Here is an 18377-nt window from a genome sequence, read left to right on the forward strand (position 1 = left end):
GAATTTATACTTTCAAATTTAAAATTTTTTTAATGTTTATATTTAGAGAGGGGGAAGTGACGTAGGGAAACATCAATGTGAGAGAGAAAAAATTGACCGGTTCCCTCTTGTACACACCCCGTCTGGGAACTGAACCCGCAAACCCAGGCATGTGCCCTGACCAGGAATCAAACCAGCAACCTTTTGCTTCGTGGGATGATGCCCAACCAGCTGAGCCACACCAGTCAGGGCTTGATACTAAATATTGTATATTCACTTTACAGTATATGCATATTTTATTTAGGCCCATTTGTACTGTTATTTCTGTGACCTCTCTTAAAATCTTTGAAATTATCCAGGATACATTTCCCTCTAACATATGCATAATTCAGTTGTAAATGGAATTTATCCCATATTTGTTAAAATTCTAAAGAGTAAACTAGAAACTAAATTACCTGTAATGTGCTAGCATCCTTTAAACAAATGCCCAGATTTTCTATTCTGATATTTTAAAAACAAACTTCATGCTTGTCAGCCTAATATAATCACTTCTGGTAAAATAACGAATGCAGTCTGCAGATGTTGACTTTATAATTCTTACATTTTTCTCAAAACCGTACCAACGCTAGCCAGAGTGGGGAGCCAGAGTGCTGCTCAGGCCGGCCTGTTTAATTGATCAGAGGTGTTAATTAGAATGAATTACAGGAAAGTTAGAAGTAATTTTCTTCTACAGAAGTAGTAGTTTGGTTTTACTTATGATTATTGGAGTAATTTAGGCAGTTTACATTCTTATTGCATATCCTAACTTACAAGAAGCTGGGTTAGAAGAGCAATGAATCATCTGAGCAGGACACTGTAGAAAGCACGCTGGACCGGGCACTGGAGACCTCATTGTAATTGGCTCTGCGGCTAGTTAGCTCTACAGCCTCGGTTTGCTCTTTTGTAAGATGTCACCTTAATGAAGGCAGGGCCTTCTTTTATACTGCTGTATCCCTCTCACTTATGCTACTCTCCGTAAGTAATTTTTGGATGAATGAAGAATGAGTGGAACTAGATTATGGCTGGTTTTACCTATAACTTAAAAGTTTGAATAAAAAAACGTTTTAAAAATAATCCGTATTTGCAGAAGCATGTCCAACATGCTTTTCCCTGACCAAGCACAAGGAACATATTCAAACACTGTGCAAAAGCACACGGAGCATGACTCATGTCTTCATGACTCATGGACGTAGCACAGAAACATAGTATTGGTGAACGCAGCCCTGTGGGAGGACAAGGAGTCAGCCACAGGTGCTAGATCAGGGGTCCCCAACCCCTGGGCCGCGGACCGGTACTGGCCCATCCCTTACAGGGACCGGGCTGCACTGCAGGGAGTGAGCGTGAACGTAATGCGCTTGAATCATCCCGAAACCATCCCCCACCACCCCGTCCGTGGGAGAATTGTCTTCCACAGAACTGGTCCCTGGCACCTAAAAGGTTGGGGACCACTGTGCTAGATTAAAGGCTATATAAATATATGTAAGTGCATGTATACACACATACAATTTTAGTGTAAAAATCTTTAGGTAGCAAAAAAAGTCCAAGTGAAGGAAACACATGTTTGGTATTCTAGGGCTTTTGGGGGAAAGAACTACTTGTAGATTTTAAGAGAAGAAACATCACCTGGTTAGAAAGTAGAATCCTAGCAAATGTGGTCTTTGCACAAGGCAGCAGTTATATTCGTTTGTCTGGAGTGGCATTGGGCTGGGTTGAAGGAGAAAATGAAGAATAATTGAAGGTTGTGACCCTTTAGATTTTTTAAAAATTTTATTAAGCTTACTGCAGTGACATTGGTTAATAAGGTTATGTAATTTTCAAGTGTATAATTCTGTAATATATGATCCGTATATTGTATTGTGTGTTTACCACCCAAAGCTGAGTCTCCTTCCGTCACCATATTTGACCCCCCTCATCCTCCTTTAGTTTTTAGAAGAAAATAAGTTTTCCTTGATGAAAAGAAGCTGCTGAAAATTGAAAATTTGGTCCAATGAAACACAGTTAGTCTTGAAAAAACATCTGTAATTCAAATTATGTTTGCAGTTTCCCTTTAAAAGTAGTTTTAAAATTTGTATTTTCAGCAATGTTGAGAATGACAGAAGACCACGTACTTCCTGAGCTGAATAAGGTAGTATGTAACAGCACATTTTTCTAACGCGTTAATTATGGCCTGGTGGAGCTCTGCTCTGCTGGTCATCTTGGTACTCTTATTAGACAGTTATTAGTTAATAGGTTGTCAGGCTATAGACAAATCTTAGTAAGCCTTTTGTTTTTCTTCACCTCCCAGAATACCTTTATTATGGCTATCTAATTTTATGAGATTTAACTTTCTTAAGCCTAAAGTGCATTTTTATTTTCCCTGGAAACCTAGCACTTGATGTCCGTACTTGTGCTGATGTCTGTAAGCCCGGTTGCTTTCTGACTATGAGAACCGTGGCGAGCCTCCGTACAGCCTCTCTCCAGGCAGAGCCTGCAGACTAGGCCAGAGTTCCTGCCTGATCCCCGCGGCTCGCTCTGCCACCCCTGCCCCAGCCGTCCGATTCACTTAGGTTAGGTAACCGTGAGCCTGGAAAAAAGAGAGCGCAGTAAAATTAGCCTCGGTCGAGTAAATAAGGGATTGCAGCTCGACATAAAGTAGGTCTTTTGTGCTGTGGGTGACTGGACTTGGAAACCAGGAAGGTTCACATTAGTGGTTCTGTGACGTCACGCTTACCTTTATTTTGGGTGATAAAATATGTTAATTGTTGGGAGGGACCTAAATGTGTCCTTTTTTGAGGGCTGAAGAACTACAGTAAGGTGAAGGAAGGGTCACTGCAAGAAGCAGAGGTGAGTGCTGAAGCAGGCAAAGCCGCTGAGGGCAGCCCTGACCTGGGCTTGCAGTCCCCACTCCTGAACCAGGGACTCTGCACAGCGTGGTGTGAGAGACCACCTGAGGCCGCGAGCAGAGCTGCAGCAGTTGCATTCTCTGATTGGAGCATGGGTTTGGTGTTGAATCGCATGCTTCTCAGAGCCCCGGGATTTCATATGTTCAGAGTTAGTGTCATCTGGGTTTCTGTTGATAAGTCTGTGAAGGAACTTTGCTTACTTGTCCTTTGGCTTTTGGCAGGTAATAAAAAAGATATTTATTATTACATGATATTTCTTTTATTGGGAACCTTTCTTTTATCTTGATTTGTCTTCTTTTTGTTCCTTTTTGTTTTTGATAGATGACTCAAAAAGATATAACATTTGTTGCTGAATTTCTTACTGAACATTTCAATGAGGTAGGAAATTGGTGTTTCTATAATGCTGCTTTTTTCTTAATAATTGCAATAAACCTGGGTAATGATAAGAAGTAGTCAAATTTAATCCCATTTAATTGAAGTCCTTAGCAGTTATGCTTTATAAAATATTGAACTAATTACTGGCAGTACTTTTTTATGAAACATAAAGCATGTAACTTGAACTTTTGTTTGTATGTGTATCTAAATAACTGCCACTAACAGCTCTCTTAAAAAATAAAGTTTTTGGTTTAAATGTAAGATATTTTTTGTATGTGTGTGAGTTGACTTATGAATTAAATTGTATTTATTCTCTTTCTAGGCTCCAGACCTTTATAATCGAAAAGGAAAATACTTTAATGTTGAAAGAGTTGGTCAGGTATGGGCTTTGGATTTAACTCAGGTTTTTCTTTTTTTTAATTTATAAAAATAATTTTAAAACATTAGCAGTGTTAGTCTTTATTACCCAGAGTTCATGGAAAGTAATATAAGGCCAGTTATACTTGCGTAGTAGCCCTGCCCTTTTAGTGAATTAGCTAAATGTAGCAATTTTTAAACTTGGTCTCAGAATGCTTTACATTCTTAAAATTATTGAGGACCCTAAAAGGGTTTAATGTGGGTTGTATCTACAATGGTAGATATTATTAGGTATTAGAAATAAAACAGATTAAAATGGTTCTTAAGTCACTTAAAATTAACGGTTCCATTACATGTTAATATAAATTTCAATGAAAAATAACTATTTCAGAAAATAAAACTTAGTGGAGAGTGGCATTGTTTTTATAATTTTGGAAATCTCTAATATCTGGCTTAGCAGGAGACAGCTAGATTCTCACATCTGCATTTAATCTGTTGTGATATGTTGTTTTGGTTAATGTATATAAAGAAAGTTTGGCCACATACAGGTGTGTGGTTGGAAAGTGAGAAGTATTTTAATAGTGGATATCTTTGATACTGCACCAAATCCTGACAAGTGATAGCATCTTAAAGGCTAGTTTTGATGTGGACTCTAAACTGCATCAGTGGACTTTTCCCACTCTGACGTATTAAAATCCACACATCTGCTCGCAGCCCGAATGGGTCTGTGACCCTCGCATGATGTTGCAGTACCTGTACTGGCCACTTGGGAAATACGGGCTCACCGAGCGCTGCAGATCTTCCATGTGCCGACACTGTTCTTTACAAGGAGCCCAAAAGTCCCACCTCACTGCTGTCGTCACCGGGCTCCTCAGCCTTTAAGTGTTGTGAAGCTCTCAAGTACCCAGTGGCAGATACAGGCTTTTCAGAACTTTAATTTTTACATAGATATTTAAATTTTATCATTGGCAACTAGTACTGGCAGTTGTTTTTCTTAAAGTGACAGGCCCGCTTTATGTGTTTTCAAGAAAATATCTGCCAAATGCCCAAGAATGAATAATTGTAGTTTTCCTGCCAGGCATTCTTTCATGTAAAAATGGAATCCCATGAACCACAAAACTGCCTGGCTGAAATCGCAACTGCATTTTCATAAACGCTTTCCCTCGTGATAACTGCATGCTTTGGTATGCAGCAAAAGTGCTTTGTGTATACTACCCAGTTCCATCACACAGGCTATTGGAAAGCTTTTTACTCAGTGACTGAGCGTTAACAAAATGAGTCATTTCAGTAGCTTTATCAGAGGTCAGTGAAGCCGTGAGCGTGGGGCAGTGGGGAGTACGATGGTGCTAGTAGCTTCGGTGCCACCACTCTGACCCCCGGTGACAGTGCCAGAGATTCTCCTGCTGGTGCTCTTGACCATCAGTGCGAATGTCATTACAGCAGAAAGGGCGAGCGACATCTCGGTGTTGCTGTGACAGTAGTATTGACCCCAGGAATCTCTGACAGCACCTTGGGGACTCCAGGGACCCATGGGCCGTGTGTGGAGAGCTCCTGCCACAGGGCACATTGATAGTTGATTTTGCTTGTAAGTTACATTATAAATTAACTTATAAACTTACATGCATAAGCTTAAAATACGCTTCACGGAAATGGAACTCAATTTAAATTCAGTTTATGGCCTCTGCATTTACAGCATTCTGATCTCTTAGGAGTTTGCAGTTTCTTTAGTTGCTTGGCCTTTACCAAAGTTTGGGCACCTTACTCAGAGTGACAGCAATGCGCCCTCCAAGAGGACATGGCAGTAAAACTAACTTATTCAATAGAATAAAGATAAATATAAACAGGTTTTAAAGCCTGATTTGTTTTTGTTTCCTCCATTTACATTTTTAAATCTGTATTTGTAGTACTTGAAAGATGAAGATGATGATCTTGTGTCACCCCCTAACACAGAAGGAAACCAGTGGTATGACTTCCTTCAAAAGAGCAGCCACCTTAAAGGTATTTCACAGACCAAGGGGATTTTGCCCAGTATGTTTCTTTATCTGAGACTAGTACATCATCTAACAGTTTTGCTGAACACTTGCTGAATACTTATCCAAGTTCTTTAGACTTATCTTCTGTGTCGATTTCATTTGATTAAACAGCAAAATAACAAATAGTGTATAACATTACCGTGGTCAATAACACTCTGATATTAACTGCAATATAGTAAGATTGTTTATTTTTAAGTATTGTACTGTCTGTTTTGCACCTTATAAGAAATAGGATATTGCAAAGAAAACTGAAGAGCCTACCAGTCAGAAAAGTCTGTTTTGCCAGTCCAATTTATTAACTCCTAAAAGCATAGTGATGCATCAGTGTATTCTCCTGAGGGGGTAGCCTTTTCGTTTACATGTTATGCTTTTCATTTTCTAGGATCATAAAATGTTGACGTGGTAAAGCTTTACCTATCCAGCACTATTAGAGGTGCAGCACAAAAGAGCAACCATTAAATATGTCAGAACTTCACCACTTCGGGTGAAAGTATTTTCAAAGTATTTCTTTTCTTTTTTAAACAATAGCCTGACCACAGCTTAGCTATGTTTTAGGATCCTCAGGGTAATAGCCACATGTATTATCTCCTTCAGTTCTCACAAGAAGCTGTGGGGACGGCACTTGTTCTCCTCATTTTACTAACGAGGAAACTGAAGGTTAGAGGAGACCCAAGCTCATACAGCTAGTAAGAGATGGAGCTAAGATTCTGCTAACTACAGAGCCTGAGCTTCAACTGGACTCAGTAGTAGTGTCTGCTACTGTGATCGGGTTGTTGCTTATCCAAAAGCATGAAGGAGGGAGGGTGGGAGGGGGAGAGAAGGAATTTTCAGAGGCTCAGAACTTTGCTTATTGCTTTTTAGTTTTAACCCTAGAAGTTCAGATTCTTTTTTCAGGCAGCACATACAGGGTGGGGCAAAAGTAGGTTTACAGTTGTTAGTAGGGAAAACAATGCAATAATTAATAAATAATGTAACAGAACCCCAAGCCTATGCAGCTCTGAAACAGCTGTGAGGGGTCTGACCCCCAGTGCCAGAGTTTGGTGGAAAGGGAAGGAAATGCTTACTTAAAAGTTACACAGATTTAGAATGGTGTGGTGGCAGAATTCTGCCATTAAGTCCCACTCCCCCTAACACACCCACAAACACACAGTCCTGCCTCCCTTGGCCACGTCAGGCCAGCTTCAGAACATGCCAGTCAGAGGTGCCGTCTCTTGGAGACACAGGAGTCCTCGGCTCAGCGCTCCTGGTCGCAGTTCAGCATCTCGGGCTTCTCCTAGTAATCCGTGCTCAGCTGGGCGGGTTCCGCAGTTCCTGGGAGGATCAGTCACGTCACCTTGTTCTCAGCCCTTAATCCAAACCCACGTGGCACCTCCTTACACACCAGACCTCGTGGCGGGCCAGTGGGGTCCCTTCTTGGCAAAAGCCCTACCCTTTCCCAAACCGCATGGCAGAGAGAGTGAGCCTCTCCTGGCTGCCGCGCCTAGATTAAATCCTGGCCCGGGGCTTCTGGTGCGACCCCCCGTTTCTGACTCCTCCCCCAGTGGTTTACACCTGCCCCTTCTTTATGCAGTTTGTATTTTTCAGCTGCCATTATCAGTCCTGGCAGGCGTGGCCTGGTGATGCATGGAGAACCTCTTGCTGCTTCAGGCCAAGGCACCATGCACCTCACATCACAAGTCAAAGTCACACCCATCTCCCTCGCCCAAGCGGTAGCACAGCTTTTTAATGTAACTAGCAAGCCAGCCCAGTTGCCGTAGGTACCACAGGACCTCTCAGTCATGATCCTCCGCTTCCCCATCCCCCATCCCCAAGCCAGGTTTGTGGGGAATACCCTCTGAACTTCGTTCAATGATACAAGAATAAAGTCTGTGCGTTGCATAGTCACAACTATAAACCTGCTTTTGCCCCACCCTGTATCTGGTATTGCTTGAGAGTCTTAAGACCAGCAGAGAGCTGTGTCGATGTAAGTTAGCAATCGAGTGGAGAGAATAAAAGTACAGCTGACTGGACTTAATCAGGGTGCTCAGGGAGTAAGGATGGACGCCCGTGAAGGGCTGACAGCAGTGCGCCAGGAGTGGCGGCAGGGGACCATGTCACCACAGTGGGCCAGTGTCGATCCGGGGAACTTTGTTGGGCTAAAAAGAGTCCTATCCCCTTACTCCCCAGTATCCTCTATGGCTGAATAGAAAGGGCTAATCTTAGCTGCAGGCCTCATGTCTGTCAGAGATGCACTTCAGATCCCTTATATGCCTGAGGCTTTGCTAGTGTGTGAGTTTGGACAAGCTCACTAATCTCTCAGCTCCTTAAGTCTAGGATGAATCAACACTAGCTGTCATAATGGAACTATTAAGAAAACTTTAATGAAACTTCTAACACTTTGCAAAAATCAAGGGCTAAATACTTAATGCGCATACTTTGTTAGGGTACATAGGAGAGTCAGCATTGCATAATGAATTGGTCCAGGTCAGCGGCGCTCTGGAACCTGAGCTGCCTGGGTTGAATCTTGCTCTGCTACATTCTGGGGGTGTGGTAGGAGGCCTAACCTGTCCGTGCCCCAGTTTTCTCATCTGAAAAGGAGGACGATAAAGCGCCTCCCTCAGACAGCCGTTGTGGAGACGGAGTAAGTTAATCTAGGTAAAGTGCTTAGAGTGGCTGGCGTCTGGCACGCAGCACCAAAGCAGTCTTCACGCTACCACCTGAGCTGTTTTTACCCAAAACACATCTGACACCAAAATTAGAGGGTCTTTCCCCACCCCGCCGTGGTGCCAATTCTGACACCCGGTGAGTGTCCTACAACTTAATTCTCAACTCCTTGAGTTAGCACCAGGCTCCACAGGTCTAAAGGCTCAGTCCCACAAGACTGCCCTCACTTTAGACTTTACTTGCAAGTATTTGGGCCCCAAGTTACCCACATTTCTGTCCCACAGCTCCCCCACTTCAGGTTTCATAATTTGCCAAAAATGGCTCACAATATTCAGAGAAACACTTAGGTTTACTGGTTTATCATGAAGGATACAACCAAAGAACAGGCAGTGGAAATGATGCACAGGGCACAGGATGGGGGGCGTGGAGCCCTCCCCTGTGCACCGCCCTCCCAGAGCCTCGGGGTGTTTGCTGGCCCAGGCCTCTGAGCCCTGCTGTCTACTAGGGGCTTCTTTTTTTTTTTTTTTTTTTTTTTTTACGGGGTTTTCCTTGTGTAGGCACGACTGAGTGGGGCACTGACGGTTGGAGACTGAACTCCAGCTCCTCGCCTTCCCTGATGCTGGGGGTGGGGCCGAAAGTCCCCAGTGTCCAGTCAGGGCGTGGTCTTACGCGTCCAGCCCCGTACGGAAGCCAGCTAGGGGCCTGGCAGGCAGGCCTCGTCGGGGCAGCAGATGCCCCTGTCACCCTGGTCACGCAGGAAATTCCAGGGGTTTCAGGAGCTCTGTGCCAGGACCTGGGGACAGAGACCACATATCTTTCTGTATTACCTTTAAGGGGACAGCATCTGTCCCCTTAAAAGGTTGGGAGCTTAAAATGTTACCATGGGTAATGTTTATCCAGTGCAGCAGGCTCCTGAGATGCTGTGAGGGGCGCCGACAGGGCGCAGTGGGAGAGGGTGGGCTTGGCCTTGGCTCACAGACGCTGAGTCATTTTCACAGTGGGCAGTTACCTAAGCCTCCTACATCGCCTTTTTCTTTTTTTTTTTTATTTGTAAAATGGAGAATTTGATGCTTACTTTGTTCAAGTATTGTAAGTAAAAGAAATAACAGATACAAAAAGAACCTAGCATAGTTGGTGTCGGTAAATGCGAAATTATATATTACTTTCTTCTGGAACAGTAGCCTTTTTACAAGTAAGGAGCTTATTTTCACAGCACTAGTTTCTCGTCTGCTGTGTTTGTTTCTAGTATCACTCTCTTCCGAAACAGCCCTGCGCTGTGGCCGTCACGCCACTGTGGCTAAGAATACAGATGAGCAGCCTTTGTTTCGTTATATGCCTTAGGGTTCCCAAACCTTCCCTCTCTTCTTATGGCCAACAGAAGTACACTGTTGGAAAAATAATATAAGGTGATAAGCTGCCAGGACTCAGCTTGTAGTTATGTGTGGTGGTTTTGCTGGGCTGTAGCGCGTGATGAAAGGCGGAGGCCGCAGTCCTTGTTGGCGAGGGGTGTGAAGGTACCACACATGGCCCAGGAGAACTCCACCGTCAATCGGATAAGCTGGGCTGGCCGCCTCTAGCAATAGAATGTTTCCCTCTAATCATCTGGTTTACTCTAGCTTTTTTGTTTGTTTGTTTCTGTTTTTGTTTGAACCAGAAAGTCCTTTGCTGTTTCCTTATTATCCTCGAAAATCATTGCATTTTGTGAAAAGGCGGATGGAGAACATTATTGATCAGTGTTTACAAAAGCCTGCAGTAAGTTTGAAATGCATGTCTTTGTGTTGGGGCAAGAGTATCCACAGTATGTGGCCCATTTGTGTAAAGGGTCATAGTTATTAACATGAACCATATGAAAACGCTGACATCCAACCATTTTTGGTTCACAAAACTGCCAGTTTTATATGGTTCACCCTATTTCCTCTTACTACATAAATTAAAAATAAAAAGATGATTGAAAGTGCAATGACATCTGTATTTGTTCCAAGAACAAACTTATTATAAATGGTCTTAGTTACAGAACTGACATACATATCTCTTGGAAGGCTGATAGGTGCTCTGAGACTAGAGGAGATGGTTCTTAACATGCTATGTGCTTATTTCCAAGGTCCTTTTCAGCTTAGAATTTTCTCTCTCTTCCTTACTGTTATGACTGTCATTCAAGTTTCTTGTGTGAGCCCTGGCTGGTGTGGAGCATTTGTTGGAGCACTGTCCTGTAACCGAAAGGTTCTGGGTTTTATTCCTGGTCAGGGCACATGCCTAGGTTGCGGGTTTGATCCCCTGGTCCGGGTGCGTGCAATCCCCAGTTCGAGTGCATACGGGAGGCAACCAATTGCTGCTTTTCTCTTGCATCAGTGTTTCTCTTTCCCCCTTCCTTTCTCTCCAAAAGCGATGAAAACATGTCCTCAGGTGAGGATAAAAAAGAAAGTTTCTTGTGTGAAAGTTTTGATTATATAGATGATTTTTGACTAGATTTAACCAGGGATGGTCATTTACTTTCTGTAGAGTGTTTATCTGTGTATATCTAACTGCTCTAATATTTTTCATCTTATTTTATTTAGGATGTAATTGGAAAATCAATGAATCAAGCAATCTGTATTCCATTATATAAAGATACGAGAAGGTAATTCCATTTGCCTTTTGGGTGGTATAATTCAGCAGCCAATTTAAAGTTTTCTTAATTTTTTTTCTTTCATTTTAGTGAGGACTCTACACGCAGATTGTATAAATTTCCTTTTCTGTAAGTGTGTTTCTTCCCTATCACATAACAATATGGTTTTGTTCTGTGTATTGATAGCTGCATATCATGTTTGACTTTAATGTTTTTTTCCTTAGGTGGAATAATAAGACTTCAAATCTACATTATCTTCTTTTTACTATTTTAGAAGATTCACTTTACAAAATGTGCATCTTAAGGAGACATACTGATATTTCCCAGTAAGTGTTAGTCTGAAATGTGGATCAGAAGAGATAAGATTTTACTCTTAATAAAACATACAGCTTCTTTTCCTTACTTTTCAGATTTTGGCTAAGCTATCTTACGACTTTAGGCTTATCACTGATCTGTTCATAGTCTTAGTTTTCATGTCATTAAGATGTTAGTGCCAAATTAAGAACCTATATGATGTCTTCTGAGTCTAGATTACCTAATTTTGTATTGGTATATAGCAGGATTTTTTAGGTTTAGGAAAAATCAAGAGCGGAGCACTCAGGATTATATCTCATGAACTTGAAGAAGTTCCAAGCTACCTTTTAGGCTCCTTATAGGCAGAACTTTTACCTCAGGTTAACTATGTCTTTCATTAAACAAGAGGCCTTACCTATGGAAACTTCCTTTTGAGAATCCCAATAAAAGTTATGAAAGGTAAATCAAACTAAGAATGCCATCAGCATATTAAATAGTTTTTAATCTGAATCCCAAGGACATATTTTGAGACCAAGATATAGTCAAAGCAAAATAATCTGGTTGTTCAGGTGTCCTTAATTTTTAAGATAGGTAGCTCCTTCAGTGACTATAAGGCTTTAAACCAAGTTGTAATTTTGATGTTAGGTTTATCTATCTAGGTGTTTAAATTAGTTACCTGTATTCTAGAGTGGGCATCATGGTGTTTTGGTCTGGGATTTGGTGTTTAGGTAAATGTACTCACATTGACGATCATGTTCTTTCAAGCATTTAGATTATTGGCTGTCCAGGTTGTTCCACAAAGTCTGTCTTTTCTCCCCTTCTTTCTTTAAGATCTGTAAGTAATGGACTCATTGCTGTTAAATTTGGGAGCTTCACATATGCCACAACTGAGAAAGTGAGAAGAAGGTAAATCTTGAATTTTTTGGGAGTGTATGTGTATGTATATGTATATGTGTATGTATGACAATACAAATGACAGGAATATGGTTGGACGCAGTTAAGTGATATATGCCCACAAGGCCTTCCCCTCTTGCAGCATAGGGAGCTGGGTTGGTCACATATCGTACACTTACAGAATGAGCTGAATAGAGCCCTACCTCCCTGCAGCAGGAATTTATGTAGCGAGGTTTCCTGCAACCAGAACCTCTCAGGTCCCTGTTTGTTAATAAGAAAGTAATGTGGTTCTGGGGCAGAGGGCTGAGGTTCTTGTTATGAGCAACAATGGGAGGTGGTATTGTGCCTAGTGCGGTAGGATTTTCTTAGGATACAAATGGGTAACAATACCTCAGTCATTCCTGAGGCTTTGCAGAGGACAGAATTGACACTCCTCATAGGCTGCTCTTTATCTCACTCTCTTAACATAAAAGTATTTCTCAGTAATGTCTTTGAAATTGTTGTATCTTCATATGTAAATCTTATTTTTACTTTCAGTCTTGTTAACTCAAAATACATATAAGGTATATAATTCATGGAATTGCCATAGGCTAAGACCTGACCATTGAAACTGTCACCCAGCCTGACAGATGTCTTCTTTTTTCATGATTACCTGTGTTTAGGGCCTAGTTATATTTGGGAATAATCAGTGTATCAGGCAACTGATCTTAGTGAAAACTAATGATATATTTTAAATGTTATTGTTCACAGTGTCACTTGATTTTTTTATTAATTTTTCTTCACTTGGTACCAGTATGTTAGGCATACACTGTTGTCTCCCTAGTTACCATTGTCTTTCATCTCACAAAACTTATTTCAATTCTAGCACCTACAGTTGCTTAGATGCGCAGTTTTATGATGATGAAACTGTAACGGTAGTTCTTAAGGACACTGTGGGACGTGAAGGAAGAGATAGACTCTTGGTCCAGTTGCCTCTGTCTTTAGTATATAACTGTGAAGATTCTGCAGAATATCAGTTCACTGGGACTTACTCTACAAGGTAACGAACTCATTAGTAAGCTCGTCTTTCTGATGTATTAGTTAAAATGTTTTTTCATGTATGTTATACATTCTAATTTTTTAGGTATGCTAGTTAATAGTTCCTGGGGAGAATTGTAAAGTAATTTGAGCAGAAATACTCCTATTTTTTACTTTAAAAACTAGTGGCTTCAACAGCTCTTCTTGTCCTTTGCTTTACAAGTAAATCAGTAAGTATTTGCTGGAACAAGGTTGGGAATTATTTGGAGTGGGGAATGGGACTTCTGTTAGTTCTTTTTTCAAGAGGAGCATTAAGCCCGCTTTGTAGTGGAATTAATTATTTTAGATTGCCTTTAGTGTTTCCCTTCCGGAATTAGGACCTCAGTGGCTACATGGAATGGTACATGGCCATCTCCTAGAGATGGCTTTAGTTGACTGAGGTTTAAGTAAGCAGATCCCCTCTCTAATTTAAAAATGCGTCTGCTTTCCTTGATAGGGAAAAAAAACCTTATTAAGATGATATTCTGCCTATTTGTAATTGTAGTACTTGCATAGAATATAGTACAATAGTTTTTTTCATACAACGGCTGGTAGAATTATATTGGAAATGGGAATATTGCTAGGAATCGAACCCATAGGTGGCTGATACTACCCCTCGGAAACCAGGAGGAAAATCACCTTTTCATTCCTGGATTGGTCTTTCCTCCTCTCTAGGCTCGATGAACAGTGTGGTGCTATTCCTACACGTACCATGCATTTCGAGAAGCACTGGCGATTACTGGAAAGCATGAAAGCACAGTACGTTGCTGGGAATGGTTTTCGAAAAGTGTCCTGTGTGGTAAGCATTTACAGGTTGTTTGCTGAGCGTACAGGATACAGGAGGCAGTGGCCCTGGGTCTGCACGGTCCTTTCAGGGCAGACATTTGGTGATGAGTTGCTTTTATTGGTGATGAGCTTGTTCGTCACCTTAGCTACTGAGTTCTCTTATTCTGAGAGAGCTTACTAAGTAAGTAATTAATAACAAATTTAGATTTTAATTATGAAATTGTTACTGTTGTATGTGGAGACCTTTTATGCAAAATGAAGGCTTTAGTTTTAGTGATTTTGTGGTAAATTGATGGGAAAATAATTTTCCTCTAAAACCATTCTTTGTTTGAACTTCTGATTTCTAATTCCTTCATATGTAATGTATAAGTTAAGCCATTAAATTTAAAAATTCCGTATTTGGTCTTTTTTTTCTTTAGTTAAGCTCAAATCTCCGCCATGTGAGAGTGTTTGAAATGGACATAGATGACGAATGGGAGCTGGACGAGTCTTCCGACGAAGAGGAGGAGGCCCCTAATAAGCCTGTGAAAATAAAGGAAGAGGTGCTGTCTGAGTCGGAGGCAGAGAGCCAGCACGCCGGCGCCGCGGCCCTGGCGCCGCAGATGGCCATTAAGGTGGAGAAGCTGGACCCGGAGCTGGACTCCTAGTCGGGCATGTTCCTGTGTTGTCTGTTCGCGTTATGTCAGAAAGGACATAGGAGATGGCTGAAATGTCTTGAACCACTTTTAATTCTTTTTGTATAACAAAGAAATAAAACAGTAAGCTTTATTCTCATTCTGCTTCATCTTCTCTTAATGGTATAGGCACCATGATAGACTCTCTTTTTGCTGAAATTCCTTTGTACAGTATTACTGGGTGCGGAACTAGTGTTTTAAGAAAACATAAATTGTGAAGAAAAAGGTAGGTATCAGGAATCATTTCTATATGAGGACAAAATTACATTTTAATAGTTGTTCACTGGAAGTCTTGATGAACCTAGTATTTTTAAGACGTAGACAGCGTTTGTTCCTGTTTTTCCATCTTCCTCTTTTAGTTTATTTTAGATCTCCAGAACGCTTTCAAGATTTTGTTTTCAAAATGTACTGATTTCCTGTGATGCTAAATAAACCAAAGATGGATGCCACCTTTATGATCTAAGTAGCAAGCATACTGCCTGACAGCGGCATGAGCGTCCATTGTACTGCCTTAGAGCTCTGAATTCTTGGAATCAGCAGGGCTTCTGTGTGTCGTTTCCCTCTGTTAAGAATCGGTCAAGGGCATGTGGTGGCTGCCTGTGCAGTTGACTCCTCGGGAAGGCGAGAAACGTGGATCATATGAACGCAACTTAGCATTTAGTGTAGGTGCTACTCTTGGTTTCCTAGCGCTCATTCCTCAAGTGGAGCAGTGTTCTCCTGTGGCTCTCAAGGAGTTTCGATTTGACATGTGAATCCTACTATCAGTTTACCGATTAACAAAAGACTCCCATTGAAAGCTTTGAGTGTCTTTGGACAGGAAGGTCTACTGTAACCAGGCCAGTGGGTAGCTGCAGGAGTGCCGAGTCATCTGTCTGTTTCTTTAACAGGTGGCTGTCATACTTGGATTATAGGTACATCACTGTATATGCTCCAGGTGCCTCTGTTGGTCTGATCTTTATCGGTTTTGAAGGGAAAGCTGATGAGAAGCCGGTGTTGTGTACGTGAACTTGGAGTTTAGAACTGTGACCTACAGGAGACCGACTGTGCTAGATGGCAGCCTTGCACGTAACAGGCCCTAAACATGATTAACACGTAGTTTTCATAAATATTTATTGGTCAGTGTTCATGGCATAGTGCAGAATGTCTTATATTAGCTTTTGTGAGTGAGAAAGGTGAACCAACTGTCACATGACATTATGGAAAAATTATGCGTGTAGGTAAGTGGGATATTTTAGAGGGAATGCATTGCAGAAGTCGACCACATAACATTTAAATAACTTTAAGAGATTTAAGAGATGGGTTACTATAGCTGTTTCTTAGAATGAGTTTCAACTTCACAATAACTGACCAGTTCTTTATTGGACAGTAATCTGTTCCATGTGACATCAGCATTAAATATATAAAGGGTTTTTGATGTGTGTGTGTTTATTTATATTTCCAGCATAAGGCCAAATAAAAAACAAGACTTCCAGATTCTGCCATTATCCTGAATCAGGCGTCAGAAATGGTTCTGGTGATGTACCTCGCTTTCTCTTAACATTGAGCGTGAAATCAATAATGTTAGGGAATCATTCCTAATTGTAGGATAGTTTTTACACTAATGGTTTTAATGTATATGATATATAAACTGTTTAGGAACTAGATTTGTATTATAGCAAAGTACAAGAATTTAAATTGATATCTGAATCTCTAAGTTTTAATAAGTCTAGAGCACATAATTTTATCATTGTATTTTTAGATATATGATACAGTTTCTAATGCCATTAGAAACCTTGCTTTTAATGTTTGCAACCAATTTGATCATTAGAGAATATATTTAGTATATTTAGCAGCAGATGTTGGATTTGCATTTTGAATTTAATGAACAAAAAGTGGAGAGCGAGCACGGGGAGGACCCTGGGCAGTGGGGCTTCCCCACCCCGTTACCGGCTGTGCGTGGGGTGCGGCCGGACCTTCATGCACCGGGCGGTGGCTGAGTGCCCGCCTCTGGGTTTGAAGACTCCATGGAGGAGTGTGCACAGAGCATTGTGGGTGGCTTATATGGCACACCTGACAAAGATTAGCACTTACTACAATATTCTCTGCTGCTCTTTTCTGGGATAAGTTGTGTTGGTTTTTAGAAATTTATATAACATTTTATTTTTGTGACAGACTTAATAATACTGTGACAATAATAGTCTTTCTAATTCTCTGGCTTCTTAGGTTTTTTTAGTTTTGTTTTGTTCTTGATTTTCTTCCAAAATAAAAATTCTACACTCAGCAAAATGCTAAAACATTCTGTCTTGTTTAGTCAGAAAATTCGAATATAAATGTGAAGAAACTGTTATGATACAGCCTTGAGTTTATGTTGCCATTCTATATGTCTGTATATTTCAATATATCTCAGTTAATCTAAATACATTCCCATTCTTGAGGAAGCTCAGCAAGCAGACTTCTTGACTACTTATTTCTGGAAGATGCTATAACTGAAATCATCATTTGCACGATTTCACCAGGGGCAAGTCACTTTCTTTGGCACCTTGAAATTGTGACAGTTATCTATAGATTGCATTTATTAGATCGACATTTGACTGCTTGGCATGTCATTTTTAGTTCTCACTGAGCACAGGGTGATGGTACTTAGGATTCCACTAAGTTCTCGGAAGTATGAGAGCAGGCACTATGTTACATAAGACTATGGGGGTGCTATCCAAGCCCCCTAAATCAGAATGTGACGGGAGGGCCGAGGCCTGCATTTTTAATCAGCTCACCAATCTTACGCCCATTGAGGTTGAGAACCATTATTTTTTATGGATGTTATTTTTTAGTAATTAGGTAGTTACCATTTTTAGTTGTGAAAGTTAAAAGCTGCTCCCTTAGATGCATTAAAAACTGATGTATTTTTTTCTTTAAAAATGACCCTAACCGGTGGGTTAATGGCACATGCAAGAGGCTAGCACTTATGTAAATTTGTATAAATGACAGCGGGCAGATTGTACCCCAGTTCTCTGTGCACTGTGGCATGTGGAAATGAATCCCTCAAGGCCATGTGGCAGCCTCAGGAAGGTCACTTTGGGCTGAGTGGTAGGCGCTGAGCTGGGTCTGCGTGGGCCAGGCGGGTCGGGAATAGGCCATTACAGCTCATACATGTCACCTTTCCTCAGGTGCGCGCAGTGGGACTGACCTCAGAGGACACCCAGACATGAAATGTGCTGTGTCCCACAGCATGACTAAATGGCACTTGAATTGGCTTGACAGATGTTTTAGATGTCAGAATGAGACAAGTATGTTGTTTGTGCCGCCTACTGTCCAACTTCCAATGTTCTCATGTGCCCCCAACAGACTAGAAACGGTAGGGGCTGTTTTATTCATTTCTGTATTCCTGATTACTGTTGCGGAGTGAACGTTATTTTAAGGGGTTTTTTTTTTCCTCACTGTTGATAGTTGAACTGGGTACTTAGGAGCCCAGTTAGATGGCGGCTATAAACTACATTAGCGATTGTCAGTGTTTTAAGTGAGGCTTGTAAAACTTCCTGACATGGATAACATGCCACTTCCACCACTTGCTTTGCCCTGCCCAGTTGTTGCAGGAGAAGGTAGGAAGGGTTATATATGAATGATAGTTTGCTCTCCACAGAAGCAAAGTCAAGGCCTCCTAGAGGGGATATTGAAGGGGCTGAGACCCTTGTGGGGCCCTTCAAGGCACATAGGGCCCTTTTGTCTCTGCTGGAGGGGGGGTGCCAGCAAAGGCAGCTTGGAAAGGGTGGCCGGGGTGGCCGGG

General features: G+C 41.4%; 1 protein-coding gene across 2 annotated transcripts in view; it reads left to right on the top strand.

Annotated features, from left to right (window-relative positions):
• ANAPC4 (anaphase promoting complex subunit 4) overlaps positions 1-14745 on the top strand; it is a 34041-nt gene extending 19296 nt beyond the window's left edge. Inside the window, exons 18-29 of one of the 2 annotated variants that reach the window (XM_054582009.1) lie at positions 2097-2146; positions 3222-3278; positions 3598-3654; positions 5537-5630; positions 9963-10060; positions 10864-10925; positions 11004-11042; positions 11138-11239; positions 12039-12113; positions 12967-13140; positions 13833-13956; positions 14363-14745. In XM_054582009.1, coding sequence (XP_054437984.1) covers positions 2097-2146; positions 3222-3278; positions 3598-3654; positions 5537-5630; positions 9963-10060; positions 10864-10925; positions 11004-11042; positions 11138-11239; positions 12039-12113; positions 12967-13140; positions 13833-13956; positions 14363-14590 — 1160 coding nt within the window. In that variant the 3' untranslated portion in view covers positions 14591-14745. The remainder of the gene's footprint in view (positions 1-2096; positions 2147-3221; positions 3279-3597; positions 3655-5536; positions 5631-9962; positions 10061-10863; positions 10926-11003; positions 11043-11137; positions 11240-12038; positions 12114-12966; positions 13141-13832; positions 13957-14362) is intronic. The other variant, XM_054582010.1, reaches the window with a different exon arrangement.
• Positions 14746-18377: the final 3632 nt, after the last annotated feature.

This window comes from Pteronotus mesoamericanus, unplaced genomic scaffold, assembly GCF_021234165.1.
Source record: "Pteronotus mesoamericanus isolate MK-2021 breed Mesoamerican mustached bat unplaced genomic scaffold, CSHL_Meso_final contig_68, whole genome shotgun sequence".
NCBI classification, from domain to species: domain Eukaryota; kingdom Metazoa; phylum Chordata; class Mammalia; order Chiroptera; family Mormoopidae; genus Pteronotus; species Pteronotus mesoamericanus.